This window comes from Pseudorca crassidens, chromosome 9 (genome assembly GCF_039906515.1).
Source record: "Pseudorca crassidens isolate mPseCra1 chromosome 9, mPseCra1.hap1, whole genome shotgun sequence".
Classification (NCBI taxonomy): Eukaryota; Metazoa; Chordata; class Mammalia; order Artiodactyla; family Delphinidae; genus Pseudorca; species Pseudorca crassidens.
This window is the reverse complement of record NC_090304.1, coordinates 83,738,476-83,764,313: the sequence shown is the minus strand read 5'-3', so window position 1 is coordinate 83,764,313 and position 25,838 is coordinate 83,738,476. Positions and strand designations below refer to the sequence as shown.

General features: G+C 37.9%; 1 protein-coding gene across 3 annotated transcripts in view; it reads right to left on the bottom strand.

Moving 5' to 3' along the window:
* CWF19L2 (CWF19 like cell cycle control factor 2) overlaps positions 1-25,838 on the bottom strand; it is a 193,580-nt gene that overhangs the window by 144,768 nt on the left and 22,974 nt on the right. For all 3 annotated transcript variants that reach the window (XM_067750901.1, XM_067750903.1, XM_067750902.1), the window contains exons 4-5: positions 18,861-18,971; positions 17,986-18,105 (exon numbers count right to left, since the gene is read on the bottom strand). In XM_067750901.1, coding sequence (XP_067607002.1) covers positions 17,986-18,105; positions 18,861-18,971 — 231 coding nt within the window. The remainder of the gene's footprint in view (positions 1-17,985; positions 18,106-18,860; positions 18,972-25,838) is intronic.

Genomic DNA, 25,838 nt, shown 5'->3' with positions numbered 1-25,838 from the left:
TATGAAAAACATTAGCATAAAGCACAAAAGAAATGATATCCTCAATATAAAGAAGACATATGAAATCAACATGCTTCACACTGAAGCTTCAGTTAAGGACCATCATTTTAGTCTTCTTCCTACGATCTTCATTTATTTTCACTCCCATTATAGGAATTATCATTTGATTCTAAGGCAAGGGCCATATTTTCCTCAAAATAAACCAAACATTTATCATGTGTTAAGAATATGATGATGTAGGAAGGAGAGATCAAGATGGTGGAGTAGGAGGATGTGGAGCTCACTTCCTTCCAAGAACACAGCAAAAATACATCTACATGTGGAACAATTCTCACTGAAAACCAACAGGAGACTGGTAGAAAGACTCTTATACAACAAAGGCTGTAAGAAAAATCCACACAGATTCAAGTAGAAAGAGAAGAGAAGCAATCAAGTCAGGAATTGTGACCCTGGGAGGGGACACAGAAAAGGAAGGAGATTACATGGACTCAGAGATCCTCCCTGGGGGGTGAGCAATTCAAGCCACATATTGGGTTCCCTAGTCCTAGGGTCCAATGCCAAGAAGACCAGTCCCCTTAGCTGATTGGAAAACCAGTGGGACTAACAGGGGGACTGTAAGAAACCTAGACTCTGCTCATGAAGAGCACATACAAATTTGATTACTCTCAAAACAAGGCAGCAGAAGTAGACTTAAACTGCCCCAGGACTCTGGCCAGTTTCCTACAACACCCCCAGCCCATGCTCCAGCCTAAGCCGAGTGCCCACTACAGCACCACTTGCTCCATGGCACAGTTCCATACTGGCGCAAGGGATGCTGCACCCAAGAAGAGTACATAGTTGTGAGAAATGAACCCTGCTCAGATCTGGAACAGCATCTGAATGGAGTGACGGCAACCACTAAAGGTGCTTGGCGAGGCAGCACATCAGGAGCAGTCTGTAACTCTGACTGGTCTGGGACCACCACAGCCCACTCCCTGACCGAAGCCAAGTGCCCATTCCAGCCTCTCTTGCTATGCCATGCAGCTCCAAACTGGGGCAAGGGCTACAGGACTGAGGGGAGTATGCTGTTTTGAGGGACAGAGCTAACCTGACCCAGAATGGCATCTGACGGGGGTGGGGGAAGGTGGCAGTCGCTGCAGCTGTTTAGGGAAGCAGTTCATTGGGTGAGGTCCGAAACTCAGACTGGGGTCCAGAACACCACAGCCCACACCTGACCGTTGCCGAGCACCCACTCTGGCCCCTCTTGCTCCAATACTGGTCCCCTCTGGGGCAAAGTACTGGTGCTAGGAACGAAAAGAGTACACACTTAAAGGGAATGGAGCCAGCTCACTCCCAAATAACAGGGCTTCTGCTCCAGGAACTTGGGGCCCTACACCACCTCCAATAAGGTGGTGTTGGTCACTGAGCAGAGAAGAACCCCAGGCTCACACCTGGCTCTGACTCTAGTCCCTCCATCTTCCAGTCTCACCTCCTACAAAGGTGACAGCTGCCAGCACACCCTGTGGAAAGATGTGACTCATGCTCAGGTCAGATCCAGTTCTCCCATCAAAGCCACTGGGCACATGGAGACTGCATAGAAATGCTCCCACACAAGGACACTCCTTCAAGATCAGAGTAGGTAAATGTTTCACCTAATATCACAGACACAGAGAAAGTTAAGCAAAATGAGAAGACAGAAAACTGTTTCAACTGAAAGAACAAGAGAAAAACCCTAAAGAAACCAACTAATGAAACAGCAGTGAACAACTTAATATACAAAGAGTTCAAAGCATTAATAATAGGAATACTGACTAAATTAGAGGAAAGAATAGATGAACAGAGAATTTTAAAAAGGAACTAAAAAACATTTTTAAAAGACAGAACTGAAGAACATGCTAACTGAAATGCAAAACACATTAGAAGGAACCAACAGCAGACAAAGTGATACGGAAGAAGATGAAATAAAAATTAACTCAATCTGAACAGAAAAAGAGAAACAAGGTTTAAAAAAAATGAGAACAGTTAAGGGATCTCTAAGATAACATCCAGCATACCAACATTCACACTCTAGGGGTCCTAGTAGGAGAAGAGAGAGAGAGGCAGGGCAAAAACGTGTTTGATGAAATTATGGACTGCCAGAACCTGAAGAAGGAAACAGAAATCCAAGTACAGGACGCACAGAGGGTACTAACCCAACCCTAAAAAAATGTTAAAGCATTTTCTCTAAGTGGAAAAGTAAAAGCTACAACAAGTAAGAATCTATAGGAAAGGGAAAATCCCACTAGTAAAGGCAAATATATAGTAAAGCCTATGACTCAATCACTTAAATAGGCTGTTACTAAGATTAAGACAAAAAACTGTGAAATCAACTATATCTACAACGAACAGTTAAGGGAAAACATGAATATGTAAAATACATCATTAAAAACACAAAATGTGGTGAAGGGGTTTAGAAAAATGTAAATCGTTTAGAATGTGTTTGAACTTAAATGACTACCAGTTTAAAACATGTAAATATAGTTATAGGTCAACATATATGAACCATATGGTAACTGCAAATCAAAAACCTGTACTACATACAAAAAATCTAAAGAAAAAGGAACACAGGCATACCACTAAAGAAAATCATCAAACCCCAAGGGAAGGAACTAAAAGAAGAAAAGAACAAAGAAGAACTGAAAAACCAACCAGTAAACAAGTAACAAAATGGGAATAAGGACACACCTATCAATAATCACTGCAAATGTAAATGGACTAAATGATCCAATCAAAAGACACAGAGCAGCTGATTGGATTAAAAAAAAACAAGACCCATCTAAATGCTTCTTGTAAGAGACTCACTTCAAACATAAAGACAAACACATAAACTGGAAGTGACAGGATAGAAAAAAATAATTCATGCAAATGGAAATGACAAGAAAGCAGGGGTAGAAGTACTCACTTCAGACAAATTTTAAAATAAAGTCAATAAAAAAAGATAAAGAAGGGCGTTATTAACAAAAAGGATTTCAATGCAAGAAGAGGAGATAACACTTATTAACATATATGCACCTAATATATGAGCACCTAAATGTATATATATAGCAAATATTAACAGACATAAAGGGAGAAATTGACAATAACAAATAATAGAAGAGGATTTTAACACCGCACTTACATCAATGAACAAATCATCCAGACAAGAAAACAGTAATCTTTTTTTTTTGCGGTACGTGGGCCTCTCACTGTTGTGGACTCTCCTGTTGTGGAGCACAGGCTCCGGACACGCAGGCTCAGCAGCCATGGCTCATGGGCCCAGCCACTCTGCGGCATGTGGGATCTTCCCGGACCGGGGCACGAACCCATGTCCCCTGCATCGGCAGGCAGACTCTCAACCACTGCGCCACCAGGGAAGCCCAAACAGTAATCTTAAATGATACTTTGGACCAGATGGGCTTAGTAGATATCTACAGGACATTCCATCCAAAAACAGTAGAATAAACATTCTTTTCAAGTGCATATGGAACATTTTCCAGAATAGATCACATAGGAGGCCAAACAACAAGTCTCAACTAATTTAAGAAGATAGAAATTATATCAAGCAGTTTTTCCAACCACAAGGCATGAAACTAGAAATCAATTAACGGGAAGAAAAATGGAAAAAACACAAAATGTGGAGACTCAACAATATGCTACTAAAAGAAAAACCAATGGGTCAATGAAGAAATCAAAGAGGAAATCAAACAAAACCTCTAGACAAATGAAAATAACACAACTTTCCAAAATCTGTGCTACACAGCAAAAGTAGTTCTAAAGGTAAGTTTATAGCAGTAAAAGGCCAACCTCAAGAAACAAGAAAAATCTCATTAACAACCTAACCTACCATCTAATGGAATTAGAAAAAGAAGAACAAACAAAAGCAGAAAGAAAGCAATTCACATCCGAGAGGAAATAAATAAAACAAAGAACAAAAAAGAAAAAAAAATAGAAATGACCAATGAAACCAAGAGTTGATGTTTTGAAAAGATAAACAAAACTGATAAGCCTTTAGGCAGATTCATCAAGAAAAAAAGAGAGAGGACCCAAATAAAATAAGAAATGAAAGAGGAAAAATAACAACTGCTATCACAGAGATACAAAAATATCAAAACAGAATACTATGAACAATTAATATGCCAACAAATTGGACAACCTAGAAGTAATAAACAAACTTCTATAAACATAAAAACTTACAAGACTGAATCAGGACAAAATAGACCATATGAACAGAAAGATCACTAGTAGTAAAATTGAATTTGTACTTTAAAAAACTCTCAGCAAACAAAAGTTCAGGAACAAATCCATTCCTGGGAGAAGTCTACCAAACATATATAAAAGAACTAATATCTATACCTTCTCAAACTCCTCCAAAAAATTGAAGAAGAGGGAACATTCCCAAATTAATTCTATGAGGCCATTGCTAATTACCCTGATACTAAAATAAAATAAAGACACTACCAAAAAAAAAAAATGACAGGTGAATATCTCCAATGAATGAAGATCCAAATATCCTCAAGAAAATATCAGCAAACCAAATTCAACAGTATATAAAACAGATCATACATAATGGTCAAGTGAGATTTATTCCAGGGATGGTTCAATATTTGCAAACCAATCAATATGATACACCACATTAACAAAAGGAGGAAAAAAAATCACATGATCATCTCAACAGACCCACAAAAAGCATTTGACAAAATTCAACATCCTTTGGTGACAAAAACTCTCATCAAAGTTGGTATAGAGGGAAAATATCTCAACATAATAAAGACCATTTGTGACAAATCCACAGCTAACCTCATACTTGATGATGAAAAGCTGAAAACTTTTCCTCTAAAATCAGGAACAAAGGGGTTCCAAGACAGCGGAGGAGTAGGAGGATGTGGAGTTCCTCTCTCTCCATGGATGCATCAGGAATACATTTATAGATGCAACAATTCTCACAGAACACCAGCTATACACTAGCAGAAGACCTTATACACCGGAAAGGACTATAAAGATCCCTGCATAACTGGGTAGGAAGAAAGAAAGAAGGGAGAAGGAGGAGGAGAGGAAGCGGGACAGGACCTGCATGCCAGTGGTGGGAGCTGAAGCAGGAGAGAAATTCCCTCATCCGGGGAAGCCCCCTCACCAATGAGGAAATCAGTTGGGAGAGAAGGGAAGCATTTCAGGCTGTTGATGGAGGGTGAAGCGACCGACCTGTGGCAGATGGGACAGGGTGAAAACTACACAGACGGTCTGTACCACGGCCCTAAGTGCCCCGGATTGGGATGTGTGTCCAACAGTGCACATGGGGGCTGGGAACTGGAGCATGGGGAATGGAGAGTAAACCCAGGGCAAGAACTGCTGTTGGCTGTGGGGAGATGGTGTGAGGGAACAGGAGGGAGGAAATAGCAACAGAGAATGCCTATGGAGGAAAACCGGAATGCCATGGAAGCAGGGCACTACTGCTGAGTCACATGCAGGGGGTGGAGCCACCATTGTAGCCAGTCTCTCCCCACATGCCAGCGCCTAGCACCAGGCAATACAAAAGGCCCTGCCAGGGCTGGCCCTCATGAGCCTGTCGCTGGGCACTACAAAAAAACCAGACAGGGCTAGCCCTTGCACACCTGCTGCCAGGCACTAAAAACAGACTGACCAGGTCTGGCCCTCGCACGCATGCCACTGGGCACTAGAAAAGGTTCCCACTAGGGCCATATCTCTTGCGCCCATGGCCGCCAGCTCCCCCACGCACCTGGCGCTGCCGGGGCTCCCACTATCCAAGTAGCCATGCCACCTCCATGCCCTGTCCTCACCAGGACAGACCCAACTGCTCCAGGGAAGCCTCGGGAGCAGACTCCTGTGGGTGGCCCACACACATAGATGGGGATAAAACCACAGCTGAGCCCCAGGGGTGGGGCAACTAAAAAAGAGAAACAAAAATCTTTCCATCAGTTACATAACTGGCAAATTAAATCCCCGTAATCAGCTAAGTAGATACTGTGCCTATGGAATATCTGAAAGGACAATGAGTACTCCCACAAATGAAAATGGTCTAGCACTGACACCTGTGGACTTTGGGGGCAAGCACACACGAGTGGGGCCAGATCAGAGTCTCAGCTGTCCCCACAGGGCCCACAGCAGGTCCAGAGACCAGCACAGAGGCACTGGAGGGTCTCCTGAGGAGGCAGGGGTGGGCTGTAGCTCATGGCAAGGACAATAACAGCTGAGACCCCAGGAAAACATTATTATTACTATTAATTTTACTCAGTTTTGATTCATTCTGTTGTTAAGTCTGTTGTTTTGTTTTTTTCTTTTTCTTTGTTGTTGTTGCTATTGGTTTGGGGTTTGTTTTTTGTTTTTACTTTTATTGAGTCTCAATGTTTTTTTTAACATACTTTTGATCTTCTTATATTTCTACTTTTACTTTGCTTTTCTGTTGTTCTGTGCTTTTTCATGGTTTTTTAATATATTTAAAAAATTTTTTTATATTTCCATTTTCCCTTTGCTCTTCTGTTCTGTGGGTTTTGTACCCATTACTATTTTTTTTTTTTCTTTTCTTTTTTTTGCAGTACGCGGGCCTCTCACTGCTATGGCCTCTCCCATTGCGGAGCACAGGCTCCAGACGCACAGGCCCAGCGGCCACGGCTCACGGGCCTAGCCGCTCCGCGGCATGTGAGATTTTCCCAGACCGGGGCACGAACCCGTGTCCCCTGCATCGGCAGGCAGACTCCCAACCACTGAGCCACCAGGGAAGCCCCTCATTTCTTTTTTTTGAATCATTTTTGTCTGTTTTGTTTTCTTTGCTTTATTCTTCAGTTGGCACTCTGCTTTGATTTTGGTATTTTGTTTTTGTTAGTTTTGTTTTTAATTGTTTAATTTTGCCTTGGGATTCTTTGGCTGTTCTCTTGTTTTCTGGTTTCTTTGGTTCTGTTTTTGTTTCTTTGTGTGTGTGTGTGTGTGTGTGTGTGTGTGTGTGTTTGTTTCTTTGTTTTTGCTCATTTGATTTTGCTTTTACCATTTGGAGTTTTGTCTCTTTTTTTTTCTTTAATCCATGACAAGCTGCTTGTGGGGTCTTGGCTCCCCGACCAAAAGATGGGCCTGAGCCTCTGGGGGAGGAGGATAGAGTCCAGGATACTGGACTTCCTGAGAATTCCCAGTCCCAGAAAATATTAATCAGCAAAAGCTCTCACAGAGGTCTCTATCCGAATTCAAGAACCAGCTCCACCCAAATGCCTGCAGCCCCCAGCACTAGTTGCCTCACACCAAACAACAAGCAAAACAGGAACACATACTCACCCATCAGCAGACAGGCTGCCTAAAGTCGTACTAAGCTCACAGACACCCCAAACACACCACATGACATGGCCCTTTCCAACAGATGTAAAGGACTCAACTCCACCCACCAGAAGACAGGCACCAGCCCTCCCACCAAGAAGCCTACAAAAGCCACTGGCCAAACCTCACCCACTGGGGGCAGAGACCAGAAGAAAGAGGAACTCCGACCCTGCAGCCTGTGGAAAGGAGACCTCAAACACAGTAAGTTAAGCAAAATAAGAAAACAGAGAAATACCTTGCAGATGAAGGAGCAAGGTAAAAAGGCACAAGACCAAATACAAGAAGGGAAATAGGCAATCTATCTGAAAAGAATTCAGAGTAATGATAGTAAAGATGATCCAAAATCTCGGAAATAGAAAGGATCGAGAAGATGAAAGAAATGTTTAACAAGGACCTAGAAAAACTAAAAAACAATCAGTGATGAACAACACAATAACTGAAATTAAAAATACACTAGAAGGAATCAATAGCAGAATAACTGAGACAGAAGAATGGATAAGTGAGCTGAAAGACAGAATGGTGAAAATATAGCAAAAACTAACACACCATTGCAAAGCAATTATACTCCAGTAAACATGCTAAAAACAAAAAAAGAATGGTGGAAATAACTGCCACAAAGCAGAATAAAGAAAGAACAATGAAAAGAATTGAGGACAGTCTCAGAGACCACTGGGACAACATTTAGCACACCAGCATTTGAATTATAGGGGTCCCAGAATTAGAAGAGAAAGTGAAATGGTCTGAGAAAGTATTTGAAGAGATTATAGACAAAAACCTAACATGGGAAAGGAAATAGTCAATCAAGTCCAGGAAACGCAGAGTCACATACAAGATAAACCCAAGGAGAAACATGCCAAGTCACATATTAATCAAACTAACAAAACTTAACACAACGAAAAAATATTAAAAGCAGCAAGGAAAAAGGAACAAAAAATATCAAAGGGAATTCCCATAAGGTTAACAGCTGATCTTTCAGCATAAACTCTGCAGGCCAGAAGGGAGAGGCAAGATATATTTAAATTGATGAAAGGGAAAAACATACAACCAATATTACTCTATCCAGCAAGGATCTCATTCAGATGCAACAGAGAAATCAAAAGCCTAACAGACAAGCAAAAGTTAAGAGAATTCAGCACCACCAAACAAGCTTTATGACAAATGCTAAAGGAACTGTTATAGGCAAGAAAAACAAGAGAAGGAAAATAACCTACAAAAACAAAGCCAAAACAATAAAAAATATGGTAATAAGAACATACATGTTACTTTAAATGTAAACGGATTAAATCCTCCAACCAAAAGACACTGACTTTCTGAATGGATACAAAAATAAGACCCTTATACATGTTGTCTACAAGAGACCCATTTCAGACATAAGGACACATGCAGACTGAAAGTGAGGGGATAGAAAAAGATATTCCACGCAAATGGAAATCAAAAGAAAGCTGGAGTACCAATACTCATATCAAATAAAATAGACTTTAAAATAAAACTATTACAAGAGGCAAAGAAGGACACTACATAGTGATTCAGTGATCAATCCAAGAGGAAGACATAACAATTCTAACTATTTGTGCATCCAACATAGAAGCAACTCAATACATAAGGCAAATGCTAACAGCCATAAAAGGGGAAATCAACAGTAACACAATAGTAGTGGGAGACTTTACACTTACACCAATGGACAAATCATCCAGAAAAAAAAATTAACAAGGACACACAAGCCTTAAATGGCACATTAGGCCAGATGGACTTAACTGATATCTGCAGGACATTCGATTCAAAAGCAGAAAAACTTTATTCTTAAGTGCACACAGAACATTCTCCAGGATATATCACATCTTGGGTCACAAATCAAGCCTCAATAAATTTTAGAAAATAGAAATCATATCAAGCATCTTTTTGGACAACAATGTGAGATTAGCTATCAATTACAGGGAAAAAAACTGTAAATAACACAACACACAAATGTGCTACTAAATAACCAAGAGATCACTGAAAAAAATCAAAGAGGAAATCAAAAAATACCTAGAATCAAATGACATTGAAAGCACAAGGACATAAAATCTATGGGAGGCAGCAAAAGCAGTTCTAAGAGGGAAGTTTATACCAATACAATCCTACCTCAAGAAACAAGAAAAATCTCAAATAAACAAACTAATCTTAAACATAAATCAACTAGAAAAAGAAGAACAAACAAAGCCCTAGGTTAATAGAAGGAAAGAAATCATAAAAATCAAAGCAGAAATAAATGAAATAGAACAATGAAAACAATAGCAAAAATCAATGAAACTAAAAGCTGGTTCTCTGAGAAGATAAACAAAATTGGTAAACCATTAGCCAAACTTATCAAGAAAAAAAGAGAGAGGACTCAAATCAGTAAAATTAGAAATAAAAAAGAAGTTACAACTATCACCACAGAAATACAAAATATTGTTAAGAGACTACTACAAGCAACCATATGCCAAAAAATGGACAACCTAGAAATAACAGACAAATTCTTAGAAAGGTACACCCTTCCAAAACTGAACCAGGAAGAAACAGAAAATATAAACAGACCAATCACAAGTACTGAAATTGAAACTGTGATTTAAAAACTCCCAACAAACAAAAGATCAGGGCCAAATGGCTTCACAGGCGAATTCTAACAAAGATTTAGAAAAGAGCTAACATCTATCCTTTTGAAACTCTTCCAAAAAATTGCAGAGGGAGGAACACTCCCAAACTCATTCTACAAGGCCACCATCATCCTGATACCAAAACCAGACAAAGATATCACACGAAAAAGAAGATTACAGGTCAATACCACCAATGAACATAGATATAAAAATCCTCAACAAACTACTAGCAAACAGAATCCAGCAAAACATTAAAAGGATGATACACCATGATGAAGTGAGATTTATCCCAAGGATGCAAGGATTCTTCAATATACGCAAATCACACAATGTGATACACCATGTTAACAAACTGAAGGATAAAAACCATATGATAATCTCAACAGATGCAGAAAAAGCTTTAGACAAAATTCAACACCCATTTATGATTAAAAAAACTCTCCAGAAAGTGGGCTTAGAGAGAACCTACCTCAACATAATGAAGGCCATATACGACAAACCCACAGCAAACATTATTCTCAACGGTGAAAAACTGAAAGCATTTCCTCTAACATCAGTAACAAGCATGCCCACTCTCACCACTATTATTCAACATAGCTTTGGAATTCCTAGCCACAGCAATCAGAGAAGAAAAAGAAATAAAGGAATAAAAACTGGAATACAAACTGGAAATGAAGAAGTGCAACTGTCATTGTTTGCAGATGACATGATACTATACTTGGAAAATCCTAAAGATGCCACCAGAAAACTACTAGAGCTAATCAATGAATTTAGTAAAGGCAAAGAACACAAAATTAATACAGAAATCTCTTGCATTACTATATACTAACACTGAAAAATCAGAAAGAGAAATTAAGGAAAAACTCCCATTTACCACTGCAACAAAAAGAATAAAATACCTAGGAATAAACCTACCTGAGGCGGCAAAAGACCTGTATGCAGAAAACTATAGGACACTGATGAAAGAAATAAGAAATGACACAAACAAATGGAGAGATCCATGTTCTTGGACTGGAAGAATCAACACTGTGAAAATGACTATACTACCCAAAGCAATCTACAGATTCAATGCAATCCCTATCAAATTACCAATGGCATTTTGAACAGAATTAGAGGAAAAATTTTCAAATTGTATGGAAACACAAAAGACCCCAAATAGCCAAAACAATCTTCAGAAAGAAAATGGAGCTGGAGGAGTCAGGATCTCTCACTTCAGACTATACTACAAAGCTACAGTAATCAAGACAGTATGGTACTGACACAAAAACAGAAATATAGATCAATGGAACAGAAAAGAAAGCTCAGAGATAAACCCACACACTTACGGCCACCTGATCTTTGACAAAGGAGACAAGAATATACAATGAAAAGATATTGATAATGATAAGATAATGAAGATAAGATAATGAAGACAGTCTCTTCAATAAATGGTGCAGGGGAAACTGGACAGCAACATGTAAAAGAATGAAATTAGAACACTCCCTAACACCATACACATAAATAAACTCAAAATGGATTAAAGACCTAAATTTAAGGCTAGACACTATAAAACTCTTAGAAGAAAACATAGGAAGAACACTCTTTGACATAAATCACAAGATCCTTTTTGACTCACCTCCTAGAGTAATGAAACTAAAAACAAAAATAAATAAATGGGACCTAATGAAACTTAAAAGCTTTTGCACAGCAAGTGAAGCCATAAACAAGACAAAAAGACAACGCTCAGAATGGAGAAAATATTTGCAAACGAAGCAAGTGACAAAGGACTAATCTCCAAAATATACACACAGCTCATACGGCTAAATATCAAAACAACCCAATCCAAAAATGGGTCAAAGACCTAAATAGACATTTCTCCAAAGAAGACATACAGTTGGCCAACAAATACATGCAAAGATGCTCAACATCACTAATTATTAGAAAGATGCAAATCAAAACTAATATGAGGTATCACCTCACACCAGTCAGAATGGCCATTATCAAGAAATCTACAAACAATAAATGCTGGAGAGGGTGTGGAGAAAAGGGAACCCTCTTGCACTGTTGGTGAGAACATAAACTGATACAGCCACTTTGGAGAACAGAATGGAGGTTCCTTAAAAAACTAAAAATAAAACTACCATATGGCCCAGCAATCCAACTACTGGACATATACCCTGAGAAAACCATAATTCAAAAGATACATGTACCACAATGTTCACTGCAGCACTATTTACAATAGCCAGGACATGGAAGCAACCTATATGTTCATCGACAGATGAATGGATAAAGAAGATGTGTTGCATATATACAATGGAATATTACTCAGCCATAAAAAGTAAGAAAATTGGGTCATTTTTATTGATGAGGATGATCCTAGAGTCTGTCATACAGAGTGAAGTAAGTCAGAAAGAGAAAAACAAATACTGTACATTAAGGTATATATATGGAATCTAGAAAAATGGTACTGAAGAACCTATTTCCAGGGCAGGAAAAGAAATGTAGATGTAGAGAAAGGACTTCTGGACATGTGGGGGAAGGGGAGAGTGGGACGAATTGAGAGAGTGGCATTGACCTATATACACTGCCATGTGTAAAATAAATAGCTAGTGGGAAGCTGCTGTATAGCACAGGGAGCTCAGCTCGGTGCTCTGTAATGACCTAGATGGGTGGGATGGGGTGGGGGTTGGAGGGAGGCTCAAGAGGGAGGAAATATATGTATACATATAGCTGATTCACTTTGTTCTGCAGCAGAAACTAACACAACATTGTAAAGCAATTATACTGCAATAAAAAAATTTTTCATTAAATCAAGTATAAAAAAATAAAATCAGGAACAAGACAATGTTGCCCAGTGTCTCCACTTTCATTCAACACAGTATTGGAAGATGTAACGACATCAATCAGACAAGAGAAAGAAATAAAAGGCATCAAAATTGGAAAGGAAGAAGTAAAACTGACACTATTTGCCCATGACATGATACTATATATAGAAAACCCTAAAGTCTTCACCAGAAAACTATTAAAACTAAGAAATAAATTTTATAAAAGTTCAAAATACAGATTAGCATACTGAAATCTGTTGCTTTTCTAAATACTAGTGATGAATTATCAGAAAGAGAATTCAAGAAAAAAAATCCCATTTACAATTGAATCAAAAAAGAATAAAATACCTGGGAATAAACTTAACCAAGGAGGTAAAGGACCTATACTCTGAAAACTATAGGACAACAATGAAGGAAATTAAAGATGATAAAAGAAACAGAAAGATATACCATGTTCACAAATTGTTAGAATGCTATTATAATGTCCATACTACCCAAAGCAATCCCTATCAAAATACCCAAGACATTTTTCAAAGATTTAGAATTAATAATCTTAAAATTTACATGGAACAACAAAAGACCCCAAATAGCCAAGACAATCTTGAGAAAAAAGAACAAAGCTGGAGGTATCATGCTTGCTCACTTTAGACATTACTACAAAGCTACAGTAATCCAAACAGTATGGTACTGGCACAAAAACACACACATAGATCAATAGAACAGAATAGGCAGCTAAGAAATGAACGCACACACCAGTGGTTCAATTGATCTATGACAAAGGAGACAAGAATATACAATGGAGAAAAACAGTCTCTGCAGTCAGTGGTGCTACAACAATGGACAACTATATGTAAAAGAATGAAATTAGAACATTCTCTAACACCATATACAAAGAATAAACTCAAAATGGATTGAAGACCTAAATGTAAGAACAGAAACCAGAAATCTCGAAGAAAACATAGGCTAAACACTCTTTCCAATAAATTGTAGCCGTATTTTTCTGGATCTGTCACCTCAGGTAAAGGAAAAAAACAGAATAACAAATGGAACCTAATTAAACTTAAAAGCTTTGACACTGCAAAGGAAACCATCAACAAAAGGAAAGACAACCTACTGCATGGGAGAAAATATTTGCAAATGATATTTCTGATAAGGGGTTAATATTCAAAATATATAAACAGCTCATACAACTCACTATCAAAAAAAACAACCCAATTAAAAAAATGGGCAGAGACCTGAATTGACATTTTTCCAAAGAAAACATACATATGGCCAACAGGCACATGAAAAGATTCTCAACATCACTAATCATCAAGGAATTGCAAATCAAAACCACAATGAGGTACCACCTCACACCTGTCAGAATGGCCATCATCAAAAAGATCACAAATAACATGTTGGTGACGTGGAGAAAAGAGAATCCTAGTACATTTCTAGTAGGAATGTAAATTGGTACAGCCACTATGGAAAACAATAAGAACTTTCCTCAAAAAACTAAAAAAAGAACTACCATATGATCCAAAAATTCCACTCCTGAGGTACATATTCAAAGAAAATGAAAAGACTAATTCAAAAAGATATATGCACACAATGTTCATAGCAGAATTATTCACAACAACCAAGATATGGAAGCAACCTAAGTATCCATCAATAGATGAATGAATAAAGAAGTTGTGATACATACACACACACACACACACACACACACACACACACACACAGGAATATTTCTCAACCATAAAAATAAATGAAGTTCTGCCATTTGCAACAATATGGATGGACCTACAGGATTTTATGCTTAGTGAAATAAGCCAAATACTGTAGTTATTACTTATATGTGGAATAAAATGAATATATAACAAAACAGACTCACAGATAGAACTAGTGGTCACCAGTGAGGAAAGGTAAGGTCAAGGGGCTCAACAGAGGTGGGGGATTGAGATGTACAAACTACTATGTATAAAGTAAATAAACTACAAGGATATATTGTACAGCACAGGGAATTATAGCCATTGTTTTATAATAACTTTAAATGGAATATAATCTATAAAAATACTGAATCACTAAGGTGTACACCTGAAACTAATACTGTATATCAACCATACTTCAATTAAAAATTAGATTAAATTAAAAATACAATAAAACTTTTAAAGACTTATTATAGGGCTTCCCTGGTGGCGCAGTGGTTGAGAGTCCGCCTGCCTGATGCAGGGGGTGGGGGTTCGTGCCCCGGTCCGGGAGGATCCCACGTGCCGCGGAGCGGCTGGGCCCGTGGGCCGTGGCCACTGGGCCTGCGCGTCCGGAGCCTGTGCTCCGCAGCGGGAGAGGCCACAGCAGTGAGAGGCCCGCATACCGCAAAAAAAAAAAAAAAAAAAGACTTATTATAAAAACTGTAACCATCATGTGAAGAAAGAAAATATATGGATGTTTGAAAACTGGCTTGTCTCACTCATTAGTCTAGATGATTTACTTCTGTACACAATAATCTGAATTCTTACCTAAGCAAAAGTCAAAAATTACTACAGGTTATCATACATCAGGACTAAATCCAGGCATTTACAGAGCAGCAAAATAAATTCATGGGTAAAAGAATAATACTGTACAATTTCAAATACATTAAAAAAAAAAAGAAGCACCTACAGTTTCCCAAAAAGTTTATAATCTCATAAGGGAAACAGGATAAGACTATTAAACTACAGTGCTTTATAGAAAACTACAAGTACTATATACTAAAGGAACAAATAAAGTGCTATGGGAACATAAAGGAAGCAGAGATATATTTCAATCAAGCAAAATAATAAAAATTTCATCATATATATCAAGTTAGGCCTTGAAGGATAAACAGGATGCAGTCATACAGGGATAGAGGGCATGTACTTAGAAAAATCCAGATGAACAAAAATTCAGAGACAGGAATTTGCAGAGAAATACAACAGAAATTAATTAAACTATTTTGGTTGAGATGCAGATCACCCAAAGGAAAGAGTCCAATCTAATGTGTTTGGACTCTATTTGCAGGCAGCATTTTGTGGTCTTTAAAAGAGAATAATAAATATAGCACCTTTCTTTTCAATCTAGGCTCTGAGCAAGTTAAGAAACATAAAAAAAGCATAAGAAATAAAAGACAAAAATTACCTTTATTGCTAATGAAAGCTAAATTGGAATTTTTCTTTCAGTGAACAACAAATGCATCTGTTAACCCCACAATGAGGCAGATTTTCCCAGGTGTAGAATGCACTGAACCAACCCCGCACTTCATATCATTCCCCACACAATCTCTTCAAGCAGTCTGTTCCATAAGCAGGAAAGGCAGGGCTAAGCCAAGTACACCCAGTTTATTCTTTGCAAATTTTCTAATAGAAAATGTACTTCATATCCTCAAAGACAGAATGAGAAAGGAGGGTGGCATGAAACACCACTAGCAGAGCATCATCCACGGAAAAGGAAATACTACAAACAGCAAAGACACATTCCCCTTAACTTCAATCACTGAAGATTTCTAAACAGAATAATACCATGACAAAAGCTGTAGTTTGAAAAAGTTAGTCTGACATCAGTTGTAGGATGCTGAAAAACAAAAACGTTATTGTAACTGCCCAGGCAAGAATAAATTAGGGCCTGAACCATAATAATATTTAACGTTAACCGGTTCTTAGTTCCAGGGGCTGTCTTCAGTTCACTTCATATATTAACTCAGCTCCAGTAAAGATGATATAAATGAGACAAAGAGGTGAAGACATACAACTAACAAATGGCATTTAAACTAGGAGTAGCAGCAGGAATGGAAAAGATGAGTTAGATGCAAAAAAAAAGACAAAAATTACATAAGCAAATGAGCAAGTCAACAGACACTGACTTACTTGAATCAGAGAAGTTTATATAAGAATTTGTAAGAAAAGATTATATTAATTAGAAAAGCTGTAATTCAATGCTGGAAAGTTGGTAAGATAAGCATGACAAAGTACTATAGCTTCTTAGGAAAGGAAAGGTAGTTTTCTGTAACAGTATTTCTAAGAAAAACTAATCACTATTTCAATGTATTAAAGATACTCAAGAGTTTACTACATTCCGTTGTTTGATATAGAGAACAGACGAATATGTGCAAAACCGAAGATCATAAGCCAGGGATACCTGAACATACCAGACCATTCATGCCCACAAACAGCAGAGCATGATTTCAGAAGAAAGCATGTAATCACAATGGGTAAAATCAACTTCCTGACTTCATGCAGCTCCTCTTTCTTGCTCTACTACCCACTGGTTACCCCCCTTTGGTACTTTCCCCCTAACTTCCTCAGGTCTAACTCAGAGACAAAACAGAACTTAGTAAAGATATTCCAAAAACCTCTGGCCCCAAAGTTCCAAATGGGCAGCTACTTAATTATAAAGTCAATACAGTTTACCACACCAACGTTTTCAGAATTAAAATCAAACTGGGGAAGAAACAAAAACACAAAACATTGATCACAGGACTTCATAATCACTCTTTCATATTTTTCATTTATTTGTGCCTCTATGTTGCATTCAAATTCTTGAACTTGATAGACTAAATTCTTAAAGACTATCTTCTTGTTCACTAATTCTGTCTTCAGCTGTATTCAGTTTGTTGCTTCACCATTTTACAAGTTTCTAATTTCAACTCTAATATTTTTCATTTATAATATTGGCTCTTTCTCAAATCCACCTTCTTATTAAACTTTTAACCCTTATTCATATTTTCTATACCTACTATTACTATATAAAGCTATTAAATATTCCAAAAGATAAAGGTTTTATGAGTCTGATTTGGTTGTTTATTGTTTCGGATGACTCTCATTCGTGGACTATCGTTACATTTTCATGTATAGTATGATTTTAGATTATGACCTTAAATGCCATAGAACTTGCTTCTGGGAGACCTGGGAGACCTAAATTGACAGTGTCATCCTTTAGAAAGGACTGGTAGTTATTTCTGCCAATCATTTCAAGGCACTACCAACTCAAGAATGCTTTAAATTCTCACCTTGAAGATTTTCAGCTGTAAACCAAATTCTGTACTCAACCATATATGCCCTAGATTTATGAATATAATATACATTTAAACTCATTTCCTACAAAAAAAATTTAAAAGAACATATCACATTTCATAGTTGTTCCCACTGATTTATTAAATACCACCAAAAATAATATCTTACAAGGAAAACTGCATTTACATAAATGTGTATCAGTTAAAGGCAAATCAGAAAAGTAAAGCATTTTAAATGTTCTCTTACCTGTTCAAGTGCTTGGGTTTTCTCTTGCTCTATTTTCCTTATAGTTTCCTTTTCAGCTTTGAGTGATAATGATGACACAGTTTTAACAGACATAAAATCAACAGTCATCCATTCATCCCTCTGTTAAGAAAAAGAAGTCACTTCAATCTAAATTGATTAGAACAACACTAAACACTTAACAATAAATTAGAGATTCTGGAGGCACTGAAACCTGGATTAAATCCCACATGGCTGTATAACTTAAAGCAAGTTTCTTAGTCTCTCTAAGCCTTCTTCTCTCCCCTGTAAAAACGGGTTAAAATACCTACCTTTCAGGAATGTTTTAAGGAGTTAACAAGAAAACTGACTTAAGGCATCTAGCCCAATGCCGGATATACAACAAGCTCAAACATAGTTCTTTTCACCTTTCTTTCTTCATTGTTGCTAACAGTGTAAATATAGCATTCTTCCTCAGGCGTATGAACTATAACCCCAAATTTGTGAACTATTCAACTATAAGCGTTGCTAAGAAAATTATGGCATGAAGTGAAGGGAAAGAAAAACTGTGACTGAACTCTACTCGCTGTAGAAAAGTCAGAGAGATGTAAAAATACAAGACTTCAAGTACATAAGGGGAAAAGTGCCACTTCCTTATCAACAACCAGAGGTAGGAAACCCTCTGAGGGACTAGAATAGGGACAAATGCTAACTTTCCCACAAGAGAAGAAGGGGAGTGAAAAGGATCAGCAAACAGCATTATTGCTAAAATTACTCATAAAAGTATACTGTTTACAAAGTCTAGTTTTTCTTCTGACTAAATTACAATCATCTTTCATTTTAACATTCACCTACTCTTGTAAGTTGACGCTTTCTTTGTTTAAAATCAGGCGGCTTACCTGAATAACTTCGTTGTCTTCTTTTTCTGACTTTTCATCTTTCACCTTCCAGGCCTTTTCCTTGCCAGAAGTGTGGGAGGAAACAGCCTCAACCCACTCATCTTCAGAGCTCTAAGAATATTTAACATATAAGTAGAATTCTCAAATTTACATACTTCCGCATAAAAACTGTGTGGTTCCACTCTTCCTCCTTTTCTCAACCCTTAAATATCAACTTTGTCTGTGTTTCCAGTCTTTGCCAATTATACTTTTTAATCTCTAGACATTCCCCTTGGGACATTAAATCCACTCTCATGACTTAAACTACCACAACTATACTGATATCTTTCTAATTTATCCACCCAAAGTTTCTGTGATTTAAACAACTGCCTACAATATTTAAACGCCATGCTGAACGCAGTAAGAACAAAAAGTGAACCCAGCACCTACTTCCACAATACTTGATCCTTCTTCTATATATCTGAATTAAGCTACCTGACATCACCAACCACCCACTTACCCGAGTCAGAAATCTCAGGATCATCTTACTCCTCCCATCTAAACCTATGACTGTCATTTCCAAAAGATTTCTCAACTACAGTGAACACCAAATGATTATCATGGGAGTTCACCTCCATCCCTGGCCACAACTGACTGTTTCAGAGGTAGGGACCTGAACCAATTAATTTCAATCATAGCCACTCTCCAGGAATTTGAAACCAAGGCTAAATGGTTTACTCTATAACAAAGGAGAACTCGAAAGCCATTGGCAGAGACCATTTCTGTCATGAGGCACAGAATTCAGGAAAAATTTACCTATATCAAGAAAAGCAAAAATAGAACTTAGAGGCGAAAAAAGGAAGATGGTAAGAAGATTCATAAAAGCATTCATGACTCTAGTTTGAGCTATTCCTAAAACCCAGGTGCATTCCTATATGTCCTATGAGACGTTTGTGTTCTAATAATAAATCCCTCCCTCTTTTTTTGGGGGGGGGGTGGTTAAACCAATTTAAGTTTGGTCTCTGCTACCTACAACCAAGAGTCCCAACTAATATATACTCCTTCCTCCCCATTCTTAAAGCAGCAGCCCTAGATCAGATCTGCTTATCTCTCACTTAGACAACTGGAAAAACCAAGTTAGTCTCCAAAATCCCAGTCTTTCCTGCTCCCTTTCATTCTCCAACCCCCACCCTAAATACCTTTAAGTATCATAAAAGGCGTGTCTGACCACAGTACTCCTCTTCTTTGACTCCCTGTCATAAAGACGACTGTTACGCCTTTTCTTTCCTACCAATAGAACCCAATTTCATTTGGAGTTGTAATGTGCCTCCCTTGCTGGAGAGTGAAACCTTAATCAAGTCTCCAATAAGGTGGAAATGAAAGTACTATTTAGAACTTTCTGGAAGTTACAAAAAAGAGGGCATCCTCGTTCCTGTTATCTACACTAAGAGGTACATTTTAAAGACAATGGAGGAACAAAACTAGAAGACTTGGTCCCAGAAGACCACACTAAATTGCCTACTTGATTTCTTCTATATGAAAGAAAAGTTAGAGATTGGTTCAAGATGGCAGAGTAGAAGGACGTGCGCTCACTCCCTCTTGCGAGAGCACTGGAATCACAACTAACAGCTTAACAATCATTGACAGGAGAACACTGGAACTCACCAAAAAAGATACCCCACATCCAAAGACAAAGAAGAAGGTGCAATGAGATGGTAGGAGGGGCACGATCACAATAAAATCAAACCCCATAACCACTAGGTGGGTGACTCAAAACTGGAGAACAATTATACCACAGAAGTCCACCGACTGGAGTGAAGGTCCTGAGCCCCATGTCAGGCTTCCCAACACGGGGGGTATGGCAACAGGAGGAATTCTCAGAGAATCAGACTTTGAGGGCTAGTGGGATTTGACTTCAGGACTTCAACAGGACTGGGGGAAATAGAGACTCTACTCTTGGAGGGCACACACAAAGTACTGTGTGCACCATGACCCATGGGGAAGGAGCATGGGTCTAGACTCAACTAGACCTACCTGCTAGTGTTGGAGGGTCTCCTGCAGAGGCGGAGGGCAGCTGTGGCTCACTGCAGGAACAAGGACACTGGCAGCAGAAGTTCCAGGAAGTACTCCTTGGTGTAAGCCCTCCCAAATTCCACCATTAGCCCCACCAAAGAGCCTTTACACTCCAGTGTTGGGTCGCCTCAGGCCAAACAACCAACAGGGAAGGAACTCACCCATTAGCAGAAAAGAGGATTAAAGTTTTACTGAGCTTTGCCTACCAGAGCAACACCCAGATCTACCCACCACCAGTCCCTCCCATTAGGAAATGCACAAGCTTCGTAGATACACTCACTCACCAGAGGGCAGACCGCAGAAGAAGAACCACAATCCTGCATCCTGTGGAACAAAAACCACATTCACAGAAAGATGGACAAGATAAAAAGGCAGAGGATTATGTACCAAATGAAGGAACAAGATAACACCCCAGAAGAACAACTAAAGAAGTGGAGATAGGCAACCTTCCAGAAAAAGAATTCAGAATAAGGATAGTGAAGATGATCCAGGACGCAGGAAAAAGAATGGAGGCAAATACCGAGAAGATGCAAAAAATGTTTAACAAAGACCTAGAAGAATTAAAGAACAAACACCTAGAAGAATGAAAAAACAAACAGAGACGAACAATACAATGACTAAAATGAAAACTACACTAGAAGGAATCAACAGCAGAATAACCGAGGCAGAAAAACAAATAAGTGACTGGGAAGACAGAATGGTGGAACTCACTGCCACAGAACAGAATAAAGAAAAAAGAATTAAAAGAAATGAAGACAGCTTAAAAGACCTCTGGGACAACATTAAACAAACCCACATTCGCATTATAGGGGTCCCAGAAGGACACGAGAGAGAGAAAGGACCCGAGAAAATATCTGAAGAGATTATAGTACAAAACTTCCCTAACACGGGAAAGAAAATAGCCACCCAAGTCCAGGAAGCGCAGAGAGTCCTAGGCAGGAGAAACCCAAGGAGAAACTTGCCGAGACACATAGTAGTCAAACTGACAAAAATTAAATACAAAGAAAACTTATTAAAAGCAAGAAGAGAAAAATGACAATCCACATACAACGGAACTCCCATAAGGTTAACAGCTGATTTCTCAACAGAAACTCTACAAGACAGAGGGGAGTGCCACGATAAATTTAAAGTGATGAAAGGGAAGAACCTACAAGCAATATTCCCCAGGAACAATCTCATTCATATTCGACAGAGAAATCAAAAGCTTTACAGACAAGCAAAAGCTAAGAAAATTCAGCAACACCAAACTAGCTCTACAAGAAATGCTAAAGGAATTTCTCTAAGGGAGAAACAAAACAGAAGAAGAGGACCTACAAAAACAAACAAAAAACAATTAAGCAAATGGTAATAGGAACACACATTTCGATAATTACCTTAAACGTGAACGGATTAAATGCTCCAACCAAAAGACACAGGTTCACTGAATGGATACAAAAACAAGACCCATATATATGCTGTCTACAAGAAACCCATTTCAGAACTAGGGACACATACAGACTGAAAGTAAGGGGATGGAAAAAGATATTCCATGCAAATGAAAATCAAAAGAAAACTGGAGTAGCAATACTCCAATCAGATAAACTAGACTTTAAAATAAAGAATGTTACAAGAGACAAGAAAGGACACTACAAAATGATCAAGGGATCAATCCAAGAAGAAGATATAACAATTATAAATATATATGCACCCACCATAGGAGTACCTCAATACATAACGCAAATGCTAACAGCTATAAAAGAGGAAATTGACAGTAACACAATAATAGTGGGGGATTTTAACATCTCACTTACACCAATGGACAGATCACTCAGACAGAATATTAATAAGGAAATAAAAGCTTTAAACAACAAAACAGACCAGTTCAATTTAATTGTTATTTATAGGACATTCCATCTGAAAAAAAGATTACACTTTCTTCTCAAGTACACACGGAACATTCTCCAGGATAGATCACATCTCAGGTCACAAATCAAGCCTCAGTAAATTTAAGAAAATAGAAATCATATCAAGCATCTTTTCCAACCACAATGCTGAGATTAGAAATAGATTACAGGGAAAAAAACGTAAAAAACACAAACACATGGAGGCTAAGCAATACATTACTAAATAACAAAGAGATCACTGAAGAAATCAAAGAGGAAATCAAAAAATACCTAGACACAAACACAATGAAAACATGATGATCCTAAACCCATGGGATGCAGCAAAAGCAGTTCTAAGATGGAAGTTTATAGCTATACAAGCCTAACTCAAGAAACAAGAAAAATCTCAAATAAACAATCTAACCTTACATCTAAAGGAACTAGAGAAAGAAGAACAAACAAAATCCAAAGTTAGTAGAACAAATCATAAAGATCAGAGTGGAAACAAATGAAACAGAAACAAGAAAACAATAGCAAAGATCAATAAAACTAAAAGCTGGTTCCTTGAGAAGATAAACAAAATTGATAAACCTTTAGCCAGATTCATCAAGAAAAAGAGGGAGAGGACTCTAATCAATAAAATTAGAAATGAAAAAGGAGAAGTTACAACGGACACCGCAGAAATATAAAGCATCCTAAGACACTACTAAAGCAACTCTATGCCAATAAAAAGGACAACCTAGAAGAAATGGACGAATTCTTAGAAAGGTATAACCTTCCAAAACTGAACCAGGAAGAAACAGAAAATATAAACAGACCAGTCACAAGTAATGAAACTGAAACTGTGATTAAAAATCTCCCAACAAACAAAAGTCCAGGACCGGAGGGTTTCACAGGTGAATTCTATCAAACATTTACAGAAGAGCTAACACCCATCCTTCTCAAAGTCTTCCAAAAAATTGCAGAAAAAGGAACACTCCCAAACTCATTCTACGAGACCACCATCACCCTAATACCAAAACTAAAGATACTATAAAAAAAGAAAATTACAGACCGATATCACTGATGCAAATGGAAAAACCCTTAAAAAAATGCTAGCAAATAGAATCCAACAACACATTAAAAGGATCATACACCATCATTAAGTGGGATTTATCCCAGGGATGCAAGGATTCTTCAATATATGCAAATCAATCAATGTGATACACCATACTAACAAATTGAAGAATAAAAACCCTATGATCATCTCAATAGATGCAGAAAAAGCTTCTGACAAAACTCAACACCCATTTATGATAAAAACTCTCCAAAAAGTGGGCATAGAGGAAAACTACCTCAACATAATAAAGGCCATATATGACAAACCCACAGCAAACATCATTCTCAACAGTGAAAAACTGAAAGCATTTCCTCTAAGATCAGGACCAAGACAAGGATGTCCACTCTCGCCACACTTATTCAACATAGTTTAGGAAGTCCTGGCCACAGCATTCAGAGAAGAAAAAGAAATAAAAGGAATACAAATTGGGAAAGAAGAAGTAAAACTGTCACCGTTTACAGATAACATGATACTATACATATAAAATCCTAAAGATGCCACCAGTAAACAATTAGAACTCATCGATGAATTTGGTAAAGTTGCAGGATACAAAATTAATGCACAGAAATCTCTTGCATTCCTATACACTAACAATGAAAGATCAGAAAGAGAAACTGAGGAAACAATCCCATTCACCACTGCAACAAAAAGAATAAAATACCTAGGAATAAACCTACCTAAGGAGGTCAAAGACCTGTACTCAGGAAACTATAAGACAATGATGAAAGAAATCAAAGATGACAGAGAGATATACCATGTTCTTGGACTGGAAGAATCAATACTGTGAAAATGACTATACTACCCAAAGCAATCTACAGATTCCATGCAATCCCTATCAAATTACCAATGGCATTTTTTACAGAACTAGAACAAAAAAATCTTAAAATTTGTATAAAGACACAAAAGACCCCAAATAGCAAAAGCAATCTTGAGGTAAAAAAATGGAGCTGGAGGAATCAGACTTCCTGACTTCACACTACACTACAAAGCTACAGTAATCAAGACAATATGGTACTGGCACAAAAACAGAAATTTACATCAATGGAACAGGATAGAAAGCCCACAGATGAACCCATGTACCTATGGTCAACTAACCTATGACAAAGGAGGCAAGGATATACAATGGAGAAAAGACAGTCTCTTCAATAAGTGGTGCTGGGAAAACTGGACAGCTACATGTAAAAGAATGAAATTAGAACACTCCCTAACACCATACACAAAAATAAACTCAAAATGGATTAAAGACCTAAATGTAAGACTGGATACTGTAAAACTCTTAGAGGAAAACATAAGAACACTCTTTGACATAAATCACAGCAAGATCTTTTCTAACCCACCTCTTAGAATAATGAAAATAAAAACAAAAACAAATGGGACATAATTAAACTTAAAATCTTTTGCACAGCTAAGGAAACCATAAACCAGAGGAAAAGGCAACAGTCAGAATGGGAGAAAATATTTGCAAATGAAGCAACTGACAAAGGATTAATCTCCAAAATATGAAAACAGCTCATGCAGCTCAATATTAAAAAAACAAGCCAATCAAAAAATGTGCAGAAGACCTAAATAGACATTTTTCCAAAGACATACAGATGGCCAAAAGGCACATGAAAATCTGCTCAACATCACTAATTATTAGAGAAATGCAAATTAAAACTATGAGGTATCATCTCACACCAGTTAGAATAGGCATCATCAGAAAATCTACAAACAACCAATGCTGGAGAGGGTGTGGCGAAAAGGGAATGCTCTTGCACTGTTGATGGAAAGGTAAAATGATACAGCCACTATGAAGAACACTATGGAGGTTCCTTAAAAAACTAAAAATAGAATTACCATATGACCCAGGAATTCCACTACTGGGCATATACCCAGAGAAAACCAAAATTCAAAAAGGCACTTGCACCCCAACGTTCACTGCAGCACTATTTACAATAGCCAGGTCATGGAAGCAACCTAATGCCC